The following is an 18,437-nucleotide window of genomic DNA, read 5'->3' on the forward strand; positions in this document are numbered from 1 at the left end:
GTCTTTTTTTGTTTTTGTTTTTTTCACGGAGCGGATGACACTCGTGTCATCCGCTCCGTATGTCCGCATATCATCCCATCCGTTTGCGGATGATATACGGACATAATGTAAGTCTATGGGCATTGCGGATGTCAGCGGATGACACCGCTGACATCCGATTTTGCTTCCTTTCCGTTGTTTGAACGGAGGAAAAATAGGGTTCTGTTCCGTTCCAAAAAACGGAACAGAACTGAAAAAAAGAAAATCGGATGTTGGCAGATGGTATTCCGCTGACATCCGCAATGCCATAGACTTACATTATGTCCGTAAATCATCCGCAAAAAAAAATAGGATGATTTGCGGACATATGGAATGCCCATGTGAAAGGGCCCTAAATCATCCCCATAGTGGCAAATTTATAGGCAGCAGTAGGAGATGTGGAGCCATATCAGCATATTACAATACAAACAGAAAAGAGGAATATTACAAAATGTATATAACAGAAATAATACTGCATGTTTTCTTGTTGTGTACATTCATTAAAAACATATATGCAATATATATGCAAACACTGTATGTGTAGCTAGTTTTTGGTTCTTTGTTATTACCATATGATCTGTATGCATTAGCAGTCTCGGTTAGGTACAGTGCCTTGCGAAAGTATTCGGCCCCCTTGAACTTTTTCAACCTTTTGCCACATTTCAGGCTTCAAACATAAAGATATAAAACTGTAATTTTTTGTGAAGAATCAACAAGTGCGACACAATCATGAAGTGGAACAAAATTTATTGGATATTTCAAACTTTTTTAACAAATAAAAAACTGAAAAATTGGGCGTGCAAAATTATTCAGCCCCCTTAAGTTAATACTTTGTAGCGCCTCCTTTTGCTGCGATTACAGCTGTAAGTCGCTTGGGGTATGTCTCTATCAGTTTTGCACATCGAGAGACTGAAATTTTTGCCCATTCCTCCTTACAAAACAGCTCGAGCTCAGTGAGGTTGGATGGAGAGCGTTTGTGAACAGCAGTTTTCAATTCTTTCCACAGATTCTCAATTGGATTCAGGTCTGGACTTTGACTTGGCCATTCTAAAACCTGGATATGTTTATTTGTGAACCATTCCATTGTAGATTTTGCTTTATGTTTTGGATCATTGTCTTGTTGGAAGCCAAATCTCTGTCCCAGTCTCAGGTCTTTTGCAGACTCCATCAGGTTTTCTTCCAGAATGGTCCTGTATTTGGCTCCATCCATCTTCCCATCAATTTTAACCATCTTCCCTGTCCCTGCTAAAGAAAAGCAGGCCCAAACCATGATGCTGCCACCACCATGTTTGACAGTGGGGATGGTGTGTTCAGGGTGATGAGCTGTGTTGCTTTTATGCCAAACATAACGTTTTGCATTGTTGCCAAAAAGTTTGATTTTGGTTTCATCTGACCAGAGCACCTTCTTCCACATGTTTGGTGTGTCTCCCAGGTGGCTTGTGGCAAACTTTAAACAACACTTTTTATGGATATCTTTAAGAAATGGCTTTCTTCTTGCCACTCTTCCATAAAGGCCAGATTTGTGCAGTATACGACTGATTGTTGTCCTATGGACAGAGTCTCCCACCTCAGCTGTAGATCTCTGCAGTTCATCCAGAGTGATCATGGGCCTCTTGGCTGCATCTCTGATCAGTCTTCTCCTTGTATGAGCTGAAAGTTTAGAGGGACGGCCAGGTCTTCGTAGATTTGCAGTGGTCTGATACTCCTTCCATTTCAATATTATCGCTTGCACAGTGCTCCTTGGGATGTTTAAAGCTTAGGAAATATTTTTGTATCCAAATCCGGCTTTAAAATTCACCACAACAGTATCTTGGACCTGCCTGGTGTGTTCCTTGTTCTTCATGATGCTCTCTGCGCTTTAAACGGACCTCTGAGACTATCACAGTGCAGGTGCATTTATACGGAGACAGGTGGATTCTATTTATCATCATTAGTCATTTAGGTCAACATTGGATCATTCAGAGATCCTCACTGAACTTCTGGAGAGAGTTTGCTGCACTGAAAGTAAAGGGGCTGAATAATTTTGTACAACCAATTTTTCAGTTTTTTATTTGTTAAAAAAGTTTGAAATATCCAATAAATTTCGTTCCACTTGATGATTGTGTCCCACTTGTTGTTGATTCTTCATAAAAAATTACAGTTTTATATCTTTATGTTTGAAGCCTGAAATGTGGCAAAAGGTTGAAAAGTTCAAGGGGGCCGAATACTTTTGCAAGGCACTGTATATGCAATTTTCTTCTATATTAAATCTATAGAGTTGCTAGTTCCCTGCTTACCCTGTTTCCCTGAAAATAAGCCCTACCCTGAAAATAAGACCTAGTATGATTTTCAGGGATGGCTGCAAAATAAGCCCTAGTAAAATCCTTGATCTCAGCCCCTCCCTCTGCAGTATTCAGCAAGGGAAAGTAGAGCTCCAGAGGGTCACGCGAGCGCCCAGCGGCGCTGTAAATAAGGTATTTTCCACAGTAAAGTTACAAAAGGAGACACACTGCACATTACATAATCTTTTGACAAAATCGATTACATAATTTTACAATGACTTTATCCAAGGTTTATTTTTGGGAATGAATAAACATAAGCATTGGACAGAATGTCATAATGCTGATTTCTGAGACGAGAGGGGGGGAGAACTTTTTTTTTAACATTTTATTGTTTTATTCTAGGCTTTTTAGAACATAGAGAGGGCTAACTGACACAGCACAAGCACTGTGCTGTCTATCATGCTTTAAGGGATCAGGAATCAGGATATTTATTTTAGGGTTACAATCATCTGAAGATAGTCATTGTACATACCGTAAATAAGACATCCCCTGAAAATAAGCCCTAGTGTGGTTTTTGAAGCCAAAATTAATATAAGACCCGGTCTTATTTTCGGGGAAACACGGTATTACTTTTTTATCTGCATTTTTAAAAGGACGTGACATTCACATAACAATCCTACCAAAATGTAATGCTGGTCAATCATTGTGACTGGGAGGGCTGTTCCGCTCTATCCACAACTCCCTATTGGACATTATATCCATCCTCCAGGGTAAAGAGCGATAGAGGATTCACAAAAAGCACGGGGCATGGGACAGCCCTTCTCCAGATTGCACATAAGTGTGCCCTGGGCTTTATTTATTCCGTAAAACTGTGCAGCAAAAGTAAAATATAATTTATTAAGAATATTTTAAAATCATGAAAAAATTTATTGCAGTAAGAAAGTGTCCAGAGTGTAGTGTAGAAATATTCTTCACATCCAGAAGTCTAATCATGATTCAACTTGTTTCCTATCGTCCCTCAATCCCAAAATACATGGGGAAGACATCCGAGCACCCCCTTTCCTGGAGAAATTGATAGAGTTGACCCAGATCCATGTGATTCCCCCGGGCTCCGTGCGCATCAAACGCCATCTCCTTAAGAGGAGGGAATTTTCGGTGCTTCTGGATGTTTATGTGCACATCTGAAGGGGAACAAGACAAAGGGACATCTTCTCTATGTCGGATTAATATCCGCTTCCATGTCAGTTTTCTTATTCTGTGGAAGCAAAAAAGATAATTTATAGGCATACTGAGACAAAGGACCAGTTCACATTTGTGCACTGCATTATTTGGCGTGGTGCGTTTTAGGCGCACTACCACTGATCTCTAGGACGTGCATTTTGATAATAGTGCGTCAAAGATGCAGCATGCAGGACTTTTTTTTAGTGCACTACACCTAAAAGACACAGGTGTGAATGGGGCCTTATTTATCAAGACTGGGAGAATCTGATTGGGTACTATAAATAACAAAAGCAATTGTGTTTTTAAACCCTAAATCAGTTGATGCTGTAAAGAAGAAAATGGCGGATGTGTTGAAACAGCGGACAGAAATTGATTTTCTCCATACCTTCGACCAGTGGAAAATAAGACTGCAGCGATGTATTACTAATAAATATACATAAAGCTGCGCTAATGTAAAAGATTATAGTACTATATGGTATAAATATAGTCCATATCAAATGTATACCACAAGAAGTGCAAGTAGAAGGGTCAGCATATTTTCACCCACGTGTATACCAACAGAATGATGTGAAATCCCAGCCACCACACACTGACTCTTACCAGAGGATGGCAGGGATAAAGCAGTAAGCGGTTATGGGACCGCTAAGACCCTCTCGAACCAGACACCTCCAAATGAAACTTCAGCCTTTAAAATCTTCAATCTCCAGACTTAACACTGAGATGGTGCGTGATGGACAACCAAATCCACACTTGAAAGCAATACACCTCATAAAGCGGGGAGATATTAAGAAGGAAAAAGGCCCATAGTGCACTATACTTAAAACAATTCCTTTATTAAAATGTCTAGGGTATGCACTCACCCAGATATATACAATGTAAGCTGGTAGCAAAAAGACAAGAGCAATTCGGCAGCGGTGTTCCTTCAATGGATAACCAACAAGATGGCCGACCGCCAAACTTCCGGGTGAGATGCAGGCAACGCTCGGCTAGCTCCTCCAGACGCGTTTCCTCATTACGACGTCTTCAAGGCCCCCTTCACACCCCGGATTCAGTTGTCTATCACACACCATCTCAGTGTTAAGTCTGGAGATTGAAGATTTTAAAGGCTGAAGTTTCATTTGGAGGTGTCTGGTTCGAGAGGGTCTTAGCGGTCCCATAACCGCTTACTGCTGTATCCCCGCCATCCTCTGGTAAGAGTCAGTGTGTGGTAGCTGGGATTTCACATCATTCTGTTGGTATACACGTAGGTGAAAATATGCTGACCCTTCTACCTGCACTTCTTGTGGTATACATTTGATATGGACTATATTTATACCATATAGTACTATAACCTTTTACATTAGCGCTGCTCTATGTATATTTGTTTTAAACTTTCCAGTATTTTGAGCTTGCTGCTGTTGTATTTTGCTAAAGGGCGCGGGGTGCTTTATATTTCTATCTAGCAATGTATTACTGCAAATGGCGAATATATTGAAGGGGACAAGCATTACATTTGTAATACATATCAATAAAGGTGAGTTATTTTAATAGACACACCTCGTATATACATACACACATATATGCACACACACCCATCCCCATTTACCAATTCCAGCCAATAGGAAAAGTTATAGGCTTTTTTTCAGGTTTACCAAGCTATGGTTAGCCTATTGTTCACAGAGCTCAATAGCTGAAGCACATATCACATCCGCAGCTGAACATGGGTTATTGGCCCTACTCTGTATGGATCTATTTGGAATTTCAATTAGAGGGAAACACGGTCTCAAAGAGAGGAGATATGTCCGAGGTACAAGAGTTTTTTATAAACATTAATATACACTGTTCAAGTTTTAAATTAAGGCAGAACTTCTCTCTTTAAAGGAAGGTTCCACTTTTTGTAATCCTCCCCCACTTTTTTTTTTTTTTTACTTTGGAGAGTGAGTACCTATTCCTGGCAGGTACTCACTCCAGTCCAGTCCACCCCCACCCTGCCTGCAACCTCCTGGGACACATCAAATGTCCCAGCAGGTTGTGGGACTATTCTCAAATCACAACTCGCACATGTGCAATGGGAAGCAGACTATGAAGCCGCAGGGAGTCATAACCAGATTCCCACAACCAAGATGGTGGAGCCAGGGACCCGAAGACTGCCAAAGACCTGCTCCAGGTGAGGACAGTGCTAGAGCCCTGGACAAGTAAAACTCCTTTTATGAACAGTCAGCAGCTACAGTATTTGTAGCTGCTGACTTTATTTTTTAACTGACTGAAGAACCTCTTTAAGTGGAATATCTAACACATTAAAAAAATACTATAATATCTGCTTTAAGGTCCGGTTCACATTAGTGCGATCACAGAGATCGCATGTAATTCGGAGCGCACTGCTCCTAAATGACATGCGATCTCTGTGCGGTACAAATTTCAGCCATACAGTTTGTATGGCTGAATTCGCACCGCATCCGCACTAAACACGCACATGACCCTTTTTTTTATCCGCAGCAGAATTGGATCGCATGGTGGTTCACACTAGTGCGATCCGATCCTGTGTGAACTTGCAGATCGCACTGCAATATGCGATCTCAACTGGGGGTGTTGTTAACTTTTATTTGACACCCCCTGCGTATCGCATATGGAAGTGTGAACTGCCAGGGGTGCGGATGCGATGTGGGATCACGCTGTATATTCGCAGCGTTCCCGCATCGCAGAAGTGTGAACCGGGACTAAAGGAAAACCTTAGTTACTTACCGGTGACGGTATTTCTAAGAGCCTTTCAGGACAGCACCTGGAGAGAGCGCAGCTCCACCCAATTCACAGGAAACACTGCAAGATAAAAACTCCTCCTCTTCCACCATGCCTCAGTCATTTAGAGTAACCTCCGACATGCTGGAAAAAATAGAACATAAACAACAACTACCGCAGGTTAAACATTTACAAAAGATTATAAACAAAAAAACCAGGGGGGGTAGCTGCTGCTGTCCTGAAAGGCTCTTAGAAATACCGTCACCGGTAAGTAACTAAGGTTTTCTCAGATCGCCTTTCAGGACAGCACCTGGAGAGGATAAGCGAGTAACTTACACTTAGGGTGGGACCACTGCCTGCAGAACCTTTCTGCCGAAGGCTTGATCCTGAGCTGACAACAAGTCCAACCTGTAGTATCTAAGGAAGGTTGAGAAACTGGACCAGGTAGCTGCCTTGCAGATCTGTTCAGGCGAAGCACCGGCCCTTTCAGCCCATGAGGTTGCCACAGACCTTGTGGAATGTGCTAGAATGCCTTCTGGAGGTTCTTCACCTTGAGCTACACAAGCTTGCTCAATAGCCCCTCTGAGCCATCTGCCTAGAGTGCTCTTAGATGCTTTTTCTCCTATGCGAGATCCCGAGAAGACAACAAATAATGTATTTGATTTTTTAAATTCTTTAGTTACGAGGAGGAACTGAAGCAAACATCTCCTCACATTCAATGTGTGAAAGGATTCCTCACAAGTATTCTTAGGAGTTGAGGAGAAGGTTGGTAACACAATTTCTTGTGACCTTGAAAAGATGAAGCAATCTTTGGAAGAAATGCTGGGTCTGTACGCAGCACAACTCGATCTGAAAAAACTGTCAGAAAGGAGTCTGACACTGAAAGGGCCTGAATTTCACTAATTCTTCTGGCCGAGGTAATAGCTATCAGGAAGATAGTTTTCAAAACCAAATTCTTCAGAGAAGCCTCTCTAATTAAAGTCTCTTGGGACAATGTCCTTTCGAAAAAACTGAAAGAGCCGCCACTTGCGTTTTTAGAGTGCTGGCTGCCAGTCCTTTCTCCATTCCTTCATGGAGAAACTTCAGCACTGAAACTAACTTTTAATCTCAAAGTTGTTGCTGGAACACCAGGAGTTATACTTTTACCAGACTTTCATATAAATGTCACTGGTCACCTTCTTTCTACTGGAGAGAAGGGTAGAGATGACCTTTTCCGACAGGCCTCTGGCTCTTAGGAGGCCTTCCTCAGAAACCACACTGTCAGTTGTAGACGGTCAAACTCCGGATAAATCAGGTTCCCCTGTGTTAGTAGATCTCTCCTGGATAGGAGCTTCCAAGGAGGCCGTGAGGCCAGATTCACCAGGGGAGCAAACCAAGGCCTTTTTGGTCAAAAAGGTGTGATCAGGATTAAACTTGTCTTTTCCTCCCTGAAATTCTTGAGAACTAATGGGATTAGTTGAAACGGAGGAAAAGCATAAGACAAAGGGAAGTCTCATGGATGAGCTAGAGCATCCAAGCCCCAGGCCTGATCTTCCCTGTGGAGGGAAAAGAATCTTTGGACCTTGGCGTTCTGTTGACAAACAAACCGATCTATCTGGGGAAGTCCCCAGGCTTCCACTATCTCCAAAAATACTTCCTGGTTCAGACTCCATTCTGATTCCAGTACTTTTCTTCTGCTCAGTAAAACTGCCAGAAGATTTTGTGATCCCTTTAGGTGAACAGCTGTCAAGGAGGCAAGATTTTTCTCCGCCCAGGAGAGCTGGATTGCCAGATATGGAAAGCAGCCTGCTTCTTGTGCCTCCTTGTTTTGACACGTAAGCTACCACTGTCATGTTGTCCGAGAGAACTTGGACATGATGGCCCTTGACTGCCTGTTGAAAAGACCAAAGACCTAGGAAAATGGCTTTCAACTCCCGCTGTGTTGGATGACCTCCTGGCCTTGTTTTGGACCATGTCCTTTGCATTGTCCGACCATCTAAGTGGGCTCCCCAGCCCCAGGCACTGGAGTTCGTGGTCAGAAGTTTGTCCGAATGGAAGGACCACTGCAGACCGTCTTCCAGACTTCTGGAATTCCCCCACCACCACAGAGACCTTTTTGCTTTTGTGGAAATTGACAAATTTCTCCAGAGGGTCCAGATGTGACCATTTCTGCAAAATGTCTCTTTAGAGGAGGCGAGAATGTAGCCTTGCCCATTGTACAGCAGGGATAGCAGCTGTGAGCAAGCCCAGAACTGCCATGGCTGACCTGACTGTAACCTGATGATTGGTTTGCATCCGGGCCCCGGCATTCTGGGTCTTCACTATCTTCTCTTGTGGTAAGAAGACTTTTTTGGAGGACAGAATCTATCCTGTACCCGAGAAGTTTTATCTGTTAGGATGGAATTAAACTGGATTTCTCCACATTCCTGAGCAACCCCAGACCCCTGAGGTGGTCCTGAGTGTCCCAACATCTGGCTTTTGGATTCTGCAAATATTAGCAGATCGTCTAGATATGGGACAATGGAAATACCCTTCAGCCTCAGAGACTCTAGGGCGTCTGCCATCACTTTGGTGAACACCCTGGGAGAGGATGAAAGACCGAAGGGGAGGGCTCTGAACTGCAGGTGCCAGACCGATTCCCCCAGATTTACTGCCAGCCTCAGAAACTTCTGGTAGTCTCGATGTATTGGGATGTGTAAATAAGCAACCCTCAAATCCAGAGATGCCAAAAAGCAGTTTGGGAACAGCAGCTTGGTCCCCGAGTAGATGGTGTCCATTCTGAAATGTTTGTACCTGATAGATCTGTTTAGAATCTTCCGATTCAAGATCATCCGATACTTGCCTGAGGGTTTCCTTACCAGAAAAATGTGTGAATAAAAACCCACGGCCTTGTTACTCCTTGGGAACTTGAAAGAGTACTTCCTGTTGAATCAGCTCTTGCCACAGAGACATGATTGAGGAAGCTTCACCACACAAGGTGAAGAAACAACTCTTGAGTCTGGTGCCTTAGACCACTCGGCCATGCTGACAAGACATTCCGGATCCCTTGAGAGTAACAAAAAATCTGCTTGGAGGAGTCTCCAGGAACTCCAGCATGTATCCCTAAGCCACAACGTTCTTTACAAAGGGGCTTGCGGACACTTCTTCTCACCGTGGGAGGAACCCTAAAAGTCTTCCCCCCACTGGAAGGCAGCTGTCACTTGCTTTGGGTCTGCTTGTCAGGAGGTAAAGAGAATTCCACTTTTTCCCTTACCTTTCTGAGAGGCCCATCTGGGTCTCTGGTCCTGTTCACGCTTTTTGTTGGATTGCGGGATAGGACGAAATCCCTTGCTTGGGATCGATTTCTTTTTGGACGGAAAGGCTCTTTTTATCTGCCGTTCTGTCAAAGAATTGTTTTTAATTCAGGCCCAAAAGCAAGTCACCAGAAAAGGGCAAACCACAAAGTTTGGCCTTAAAGGCTGAAACTCCCGACCAATTTTTCAACCAACTGCTCTTCGAGCAGAGTTGACGAGGGCTGCCGCCTGGCAGACATTATGATCGTTTCAGCAGAAGCCTCAGCCATGTATTTACTGCTTTTAGGATCAGCAGGAAAGACTCCAGGAGATCTTTCCTTGATGCACCAGCCTCCATATGTCCCTTGAGCTGGTCGAGCCACCACTCTAGATTTCTGGCTACGACCGTGGAGGCCATGGCCGGCTTTAGGCTGGATGTAGTAGAATTCCAAGCCTTCTTAAGGAGAGAATCTGCCCTTTTATCCATGGCGTCTTTAATATCCCCATATCCTCAAATGCCATCCGTGCGACAAGACACCTGTGAGAAAACCGCCTCTGGGTTTTTGTGTTCCACAAATGTGTCTGATCCCCTTCAAAGGGAAACCTCCTTTTTAGAGATTTTAGAAAAGAAAGAGACCCCTCTGGGTCCTTCAATTAATTTCCAAGGACCCTGTAAGGACCCTATGGCCCGGAAAGACCCCTTCCATTATGGATAGCCATTTCAAACATGGAATAAATCGCTCCCAGATCTTTAACGATTTATATCTAGAGGATTCAGCCACTCTGAACTTTTTGAGGAACAAGAGCACATTCGCCCTTTCATCCTCTGAAACACTTAATACAGTGATTAGAAGTGCACCGATTGTTTGGTAATCTGAGGATAGGGTGCCATAAATGGATAAATTCACTATTCAGCTGAACAGTCTCTTTATAATGACACACAGCTGTGAGCACACAAGGTGTTATCATGGTTGGGCCTTGAACTCATGCCTATGAGCATCGACCACACCCAAAGAAATTACTACTGCAAACTGCAGAGGGGTTTCACCAGGAATCTCTTAAGTGGGTTTTAACACAAAGGACACTTCCTTCTTGGTGTTGGGGCTCTGGTTTTTCACTGTGGCTTTAACCTAATAAACAGAGAAGCCACCATGAATCCCCATGAAGCATTTAAGAAAACCACCACTCTAGTGATTAACAAAGCAGTGACCCACTTTAAAAGTAACAAGATTCCCAGAAACACATATCCTGCAAGACCGAGAACCGTATACTCAGTAACTGCAGGGCAGGACTCCCAAGGAGGCAAAACAGAAAACCCAATAAAGCTCAATAGTAAGGGAAAGAGGCACCACTGTACCTCTCCTACCTGAGCCTGGCCGGTGCTGGCGGTGCCTGCTTCCACCGATGCTGCAATCCTTTCTTCCATGTCAGAAAAGGTGCAGCGTGCTGACAGATTCTCTCCGAATGTTTGTACATTCAAATGCTGCTTTCCCGCGTCCCCCGCTGTGGACCGGAAGCGGAAGCACCGACCTTCGACCTGCCTCCTGACCCCTGCGAATGCGGCCGGAGCTAGAGCCGCCACGCCCCCTCCGGAAGTCTCGTCCACCGGAACTGACGCCACGCGTCCCCGGGATCAGGGTCCGAAAAATACGGGAAATTTAAACGAAAAAACGATTCCCCGCCTGCTGCCGGTTAAGCAGCCGAACCGCGGACCCCCGACACCCGGACAAGGATCTTCCGAAGGGTCTCTGCTCCCCTGAGCGAGAGAGGTCAGTGGCTCCGGAGCGTACCCCCTTTGTACTCAGGGAGGGGAGCTGGGATGGTCCTCGATATACATCAACAAAAATGGGCATCAAACTTTTCCTCTCCCCCTGGAGAGAGCGCAGCCCTTCCACCAAGCTCCTGCAATGCTTCCACCATGGAGGAGGAAACACAAATGACTGAGGCATGGTGGAAGAGGAGGAGTTTTTATCTTGCAGTGTTTCCTGTGAATTGGGTGGAGCTGCGCTCTCTCCAGGTGCTGTCCTGAAAGGCGATCTGAGAAAACTCAGTTTTAACCCTTAGAACTATAGTCTGTTTTATGAAACTATGTTTGGGCTGAAGGCAAGAGTACTAATGGCATGCTTAAGCAGTCTATCAAGCAATATTATAACATACTAAGAGGTCATGCATGCTATAAATTCTATCACAGCTGGATCTATTAGGTACTTTCTTATTTAAATTTTTTTTTTTTCTCATATGTAGAGTTCAAGTTACACTGGCTATATCTTAGAACTCTCACAAGTGACCTCAAGCCCCACAATGCATGAATCAATCTACCCACTGCTCAGTAGCAATTAAAGTATATGTCAAGCCAAATAGGATCAAAAAGAAGCTAGAAATTTCAGCAGTGGTTTCCAACCTTTTTTTTTTAATCTTATCACATGTTTTACAAGATAAACTGTGGTTTAAGAGCCGGTCCACACTGCCGCGACTTGTCAGGCGACTTGTCAGCCTGACAAGTCGCGCTCCCTCGCGGTCCATTGACCGCTACAGGACCCGTTCTAATAGGAGCGACACAAGTCGCTCTGACTTAAGCCCCGTACACACGTACCGATCGTCGGCGAACGATCGGCCGTCTTTTGTCCAGGGCTGTCGGTGTCTGTTGAAAAGTGCAAAAGACTGCACAAGAATTTTGTCCGCCGACTACAGCCGACTGCAGAAGTGATGTCATGTAATGGTTAACTTTCCCTGTGTTTTTCCTTTTCTGAGCATGCCCAGTCTTGCAAATCTGCGGTCTGTCGGCCGAAATCTGTACTGACTGGCGAACAATCGGCCGCTCTGGTGTCGGCATACAAAAATTTTAATGCTTGCATTCTTTTTGGCCGAATGTGCGCTGTCGGCTGTCGGAGGCATCATACTAACAAGCCTACAATCGGCAGATCGGTCGTCGGCCGAAGCTTTTCTGCCGACGATCAGTACGTGTGTACGGGGCTTTAGAAAAAGGGTCCTGTACTACTTCGGGGCGACCTCGGAGCAACTTGCATAGACTTCCATTATGTGAAGTCCCTGCAAGTCGCTCCGAAGTCGTGGTGCATGGCACTGCACAAGTCGCCCCCGAAGTAGTACAGAGTCGTGTCGCCTTAGTGTGAACCGACTCTTAAGGAGAAGGGAAGGAGAAGGATGAGGGGAGTCAGTCACAACGTTTACAAACCACAATAAACCTACAGTTGGAAAAGCTGCCACCTGACCTAACCCCCTCTACTCAACCATGTGACACTCTTTAGATGCTCATACACTAAGCACTTTATAATGGGAGGTTTTAGAGTAATTTTATATGCGCTCCATACCTGGTGGGTTTTTCCATCTAAAAGCGTGCTGGTCAAGCCAGCAGACAAGAGTGAGAACGCTAAATTATGCCAATAGAGGGGGTTGCGTGCATTTAAATTGTCTTTAAGTACACAAGTACTTCCAACTACATACCTGGACCAAAATTCTTCACAAGACTCTTGTGCCCCCTCCACGCACACAACGCCGGGTTTCCCTGGCATGCTAAACCCTGAGAGCCCCAACTCCTCTGACCATTCCATGATATATTTTCTCTTCTGTTTGTTGTATATGTGATGACTGTAGATCCATAACCTAGTGAAAATGCTGTCTTCAGGAGTCATCACAGTTCCTTTCTGATGATCAGTGGGGGACACGACGTTCACGTAGGTAGAAGCATTGTCTTTAACCCATTCCACAGCACTTAAAATACACACATCTCCTTGGCAATTGTTTTTTAGATAAGTGTTCAGATCTGAATGAAGCTGAGTCTGCTGTGACCGCACCAGGCATGGCGATCTGTAATTAAAACAAAAATTATTTTCTGTAGGAGTAGAACAAGTATGATAAAATGAAGATCTACTAACTTACTGTGGCCCCTAGAAATGTTGACTGTGCCTAAGCAGTACTTTATAAAAAGGTACCTTTAGCTTTTAATTCCTTCTATAGCAGGTGTCTTCCAATACCTGGGCACTCCTGTGCCTTGAGTCTAACAGTTTTGTAACTGCTGTGCAAAATCATATAAGGCACCACTGCTGACTGCTAGTTTTAGGGGATTTGGAGTGACATTGCTGCTCACTGTTCTCCTTGGTGGAGAGGAAGCTGTACCTGAGGGCCTGCAGTAAAGGGATCTCCTTGCTTCTGCTTAATTCATTCTGTGGATCTGTGTTTCCTCTATTTCCCCTGCTGTTTCTTGATCATTATTCTACCAGTCATCGTATCAGCAGCCATCAGGGAGTAGCTCTGATATGAAAAAGCACAGACAACAATAGTGACTACTCCTTTGTGATGAATGAGGCAGTTGGTACATATGGATATGCAATTGTCTTTGCAGTGGAAGCCTATAGTGTAAATAAACCACTAATAACGGGCAAATCAAAAAAACTTAAAAATAGGCCATAGCCGGTATATCTTGCAGTCTGGAAAATGTGGCAAATAACTGGCTGCAGTAGCCACCATCTAATGGGGAAAGGATAGAAAAAGGGGGAAACAGGGGAGGAGGGGGTAGAAAGGGAGAGGGAAGAGTAATAGAGGTAGGTTAAAAGGGTAATTTAGAAGGGTAAGGGGCATAAAGAGTGAGTTGGGTTGATGGAAAGCAACCAAAAAAAGGAAGAAAACAGAAATGACATAGGTGACATAAGAGAAGGTGTAGTAAAGGAAGACAGAGGGGGGAGTAATCATTTACATTATTTCAATGATATACTTGTAGAAAACACAGAATGCATGCATGGTCACAGTACCTGACTACAATTTCCGGTGGGACATTTGGGTAGTGAGGCGGGTATGAACAATGTAGGGAAAATACATCCTGCAGAAAAAGAGAAGGTCTATGTGAAAACATAAAAATACTAAAACACTACTATTAGCAGCAGTACAACAAAGTAAAAGAGAAAACAACAAATGAAGGTACTTTAAAGCCATTGGTGAAGGAAGGGACTGAGGGGGCACCTCTAAGTTGTCTGGAGAGAGCCCTGATTAAAGGAAGGTATGCAGGGGAGGAAGAAGAGGGGCCTGCCAGAAATTCTGCTGGTTCCCCACCATGAGCCTGTAAAGAGGAGAGCAGGAGTCCTATGATCCAGTGAACAATCAGAGAAGACAGCAGTGACTAGGGGGTTGATTTGTTACAATGATAAAAAGTGCAAAACCTGGTGCAGCTGTGCGTGGTAGCCAATCAGCTGATAACTTCAGTTTGTTCAATTAAAATGTTAGTCCACCCTAAAACTAAAATCTCTTTAGTCTTTATTCAACCTCACCTACTATGTAAAAAGTATAACATGTTTGTTTATTTTATATAAAAAAAAAAAAACAAGACTTTACAATCACTTTAAAGCAGCTCCACCCAAAAGGGGAAGTTCCGCTTTAAAGGCCTTCCCCTCCCCCCCTTCTCTAAATGTCACTTTTGGGGGGGGGGGGGGGGGGGCGAGAGTACCTGGTTTTAACTGGTACCCATTTCCACTTGGATCGCATGATGATCCAAGCAGAAGTTCACCTTCCCCCCTCCTTTTCAGGGGGAACGTGGAGGAACGCAGTTCCGGCACCTCCAGCACTGAATTCATGTAATGGCAAGGGGTGCTGGGGTGTGCTGGAGGGTTTGTTGATGTTGGCTGCTGTGGGATCCATTGTTGCTGGAGGGGAAATGTTTTTGCAGGAGGGTCTTTTGTTGCTGGTGGCAGCACTATTGTTGATGGGGGTGAGTCTTATGTTCCTGGGGGGGTCTGTTGTTGCTGGAAGGGATCTACTGTTCAGGGAGGGGTCCATTGATGATGGCTGAGGGGAGATTGGTTGTTGAGGTAAGGAGAATATTGTTGCTGGGGGGGGGGGGGTATTTTGTTGCAGGTGGCCCATTGTTTGTATTTAATGTTGCTGGCTGCAGGGGATCCATTTTTCTGCTTTCTTCTTAATGACGTGTTCCATACAAACGACTTAGGCTGGCCATACACTATACAATTTTCTTATTCAATTTCCTTTAGATTTACCTTAAACTATGTAGTGCAAGGGCTGCCTGATTGAATACAAATGTAAAGTGTTTAGGTTTGACCCTATATTACATGGTTTTGGTAAATCTAAAGGAAAGTTGAACAAGAAAATTGTATAGTGTATGGCCAGCCTTAGTCCTACAAATGTTACATGGTTCTGTATTCTCTAAAAGGAATTGTCCTGGGAGGTGTGTAAGGAGTGGAACCAAGGAACAGTGCTCAGAGGTGGTGACAAGGAGTGGAGTGAATGGGAAAGGGGTAGTTCCTGCACCTAGTTCCTGAGAAAAAAAGCCCTGAGAATCTCCATTAGACCTGTTGTGGATACAAATTGATTGGATAGATTAGGTGAGGCCCAAATTACATTGTTTTAGTAGATCTAAGGTTGATTGTAAAGAGATTGTAAGGTTAGACTGCAACGTGTTGGATGACCCTTTATTAGCCATTATTATTTGGTGTGCAATTCAGAAAAGAAATTGATTGTTTATTGAAGTGTGTAGGGTAGTGACAAAGGAGTGGTAAAGAAGGCTGTTGGTGCACGCTATTACTACACCCCTACAAAATACCATGACCGACGCTGCACACATCGCACTAGCCATGATGCTTGCCGGAGCAGCAAATTTAACTCAGCATGTCACATCTGGCAGGCGGTACCGATTGCCAAATGCGTCTACTACCAAGTCAATGGGAATGCCCCGCAACTGAATGCCAACCGCTTGACATGTGGTTGTAGAGCAGTTTTGCAATGCCAAGTCCCCCTAATGATCGAAAAAACAAAAACATGCAACAATCAGCTTTGGAAAAAGCAATCCATCTGCAAACTTGCCACCAATGTGAATGAAGCCTAAATGTCTGCCTCTTCCCAGCAGAGAGGTTTGTGATAGTTCTGTCAGCGTTGGATAGATTTATATACACATTATCGTTCATAAATGTCACAAGTTCCGCAATTTGTGTCAGTACCGCAAGACAGATTTATAAAGAGTATCTATGACACTTAAAGTGTAACCAAAGGCAAAACTTTTTTCTTCTATTTTGGATAGCTTAAGGGAGGGTTATAACCCCGTCAGCTTTTTTTTTTTTTTTGCTGCGTCCCATTGGGGAAATTTTCCTTCACTTCCTGTCCCACAGCCAAAACTGGAAATCTTACACATTTGCATTTTGCATATCTATTTGTGCACGCCACTCCCTCTAGTGGCTAAGGAAGCACTTGGTTTTATTTTTTATCCAGCACCATGCACTTTCTTATCATTGTATGAATATTTATTTATCTATTAGTACTTATTGTTATTGCATTCAAATTTGACTTTGGTTAAATATTTGATTGAACACACAACAGAGAAGCACCAACCTCACCACCTTTTTTTATATATTTTTTTATTCATTTAAATACTTCCCTTTGGAAATATAGAGGTGGCAGCATACTCCAACAATTAATTTCACATTTACATCTTGTGCACGCCACTCCCTCTAGTGGCTAAGGAAGAGCATCACATTTGCAGCACTTGGTTGTATTTTTTATCCAGCACCATGCACTTTCTTATCATTATATGAATATTTTTTTTTTTAAATCAGAAAAATATTTATGTATCTATTAGTACTCATTGCTATTGCATTCATATTGGACTTCGGTTATTATTTGATTGAACACACACCAGAGAAGTGCCTACCTCACACCCTTCTTTTATTCATAGTTCTGTCAGTGTTGGATAGATTTATATACATATTATCATTCTATTTTGGATAGCGTAAGGGAGGGTTATAGCCCTATCAGCTTTTTATTTATTTTTTTTGCTGTGTCCCATTGGGGAAATGTTCCACAGCCAAAACAGGAAATGAGAGGAAATCCCTCCAAAGTCAGGGAATCCCAGTGTGTCACCATTGGAAGATTTCCCTTCTACTAGTGTTCTAATATCAACCCAAAATCTGGGATTTTCTTCTACTTCCATTTTCGATAATAATGGCAATCAGGACATATAGAGAGGGTAAATCTTCCTAAGGGGGGGCACAGACAGCAATAAAAAATGACAGGTGCTGTAATCCCTCTCCACTCTATCCAAAACTAAAAGAAAAAGGTGGATCAAATGCCAGTTCAGGTGGGACCAGCAGAGATTTGATCCATCTATGGGTAGGCTGGTTGTATTGAAGTTGCTCTTTTGATCAACTTCAGTACAACCAGCCTGATGGGTTTTTTTCATGCAATCACTATCAGCGGCTATAGCTGCTAGCAGTAGTCATTATGTTTTGCCAGCAGAACACAATAGTGCAGAGGAAGGGATTTCTCCATCAACACTGACTGTTTTGAAAGGGGAATTGAGCAATTTGCAAAATAGCTCCATCTATGGCTTGCCTTAGTCACGCTTTATTGATTTCCAGGGTCCATGTTCTATCACTGCAACACCCATACAAATTGCAGTTTAGACCCGGATAACACAACCCACATTACCTGGATGTTGTCTGCATTGCTATCACCGAGTTTCACAGTCAATGTGAACTGAATTGTAAAAGTTGGAGTGACTGCTGTCTGCTTTTCTGCAAATTCTCTCAGCTCTGCCAATGCCAACTGATCAGTGACCGCAAACTCTTCTTCACTGGGGAACATGCTGGAGAGAAGGTCGAGCTCGGAGATCTGAGCCTCCGCTTCCTCTTGGCTTAACATTATGAATGAGGATCTGTAAAAGAAAAAAAGTTATTGTTTTTTTGTTTCCTTTAATCAGAAAAATTTTATTCTGCATACCAGATAATACATATCATCAGGTATAAGTCAGCAGAGAAGACATACCTGCGTTTCCCCAAAAAGAAGACCGGGTCTTATAATCATTTTGGCTACAAAAACACACTAGGGCTTATTTTCAGGGGATGTCTTATATATTTACGGTATGTACAATGACGATCTTAAAGTGGTTGTAACCCTAAAAATATATCCTGATTCTTTAAAGCATGATAGACAGCACCGTGCTTGTGCTGTGCCTGTT

At 43.5% G+C, this 18,437-nt stretch overlaps 1 protein-coding gene across 1 annotated transcript; it reads right to left on the bottom strand.

The window, feature by feature from the left end:
• Positions 1-3,157: 3,157 nt before the first annotated feature.
• On the bottom strand, positions 3,158-18,132 carry RWDD2B (RWD domain containing 2B). Its single transcript, XM_082244296.1, has 4 exons — positions 17,909-18,132; positions 14,233-14,300; positions 12,929-13,291; positions 3,158-3,534 (listed from the first exon to the last, which is right to left on the bottom strand). Exons 1-4 carry the CDS (start codon positions 18,119-18,121, stop codon positions 3,288-3,290), a joined length of 891 nt encoding a protein of 296 aa, XP_082100422.1. The 5' UTR covers positions 18,122-18,132; the 3' UTR covers positions 3,158-3,287.
• Positions 18,133-18,437: the final 305 nt, after the last annotated feature.

This window comes from Pelophylax lessonae (genome assembly GCF_965119305.1).
Source record: "Pelophylax lessonae genome assembly, chromosome: 2".
NCBI lineage: Eukaryota > Metazoa > Chordata > Amphibia > Anura > Ranidae > Pelophylax > Pelophylax lessonae.

Excerpts from the sequence above, each read along its gene's own strand:
- RWDD2B (XM_082244296.1), bottom strand. The coding sequence starts at position 18,121 with ATGTTAAGCCAAGAGGAAGCGGAGGCTCAGATCTCCGAGCTCGACCTT. Across the intron at positions 14,301-17,908 it reads GCAATGCAGACAACATCCAG|GATGTATTTTCCCTACATTG; the intron begins GTAATGTGGGTT and ends CTTTTTCTGCAG. Across the intron at positions 13,292-14,232 it reads CCACCGGAAATTGTAGTCAG|ATCGCCATGCCTGGTGCGGT; the intron begins GTACTGTGACCA and ends TTTTAATTACAG.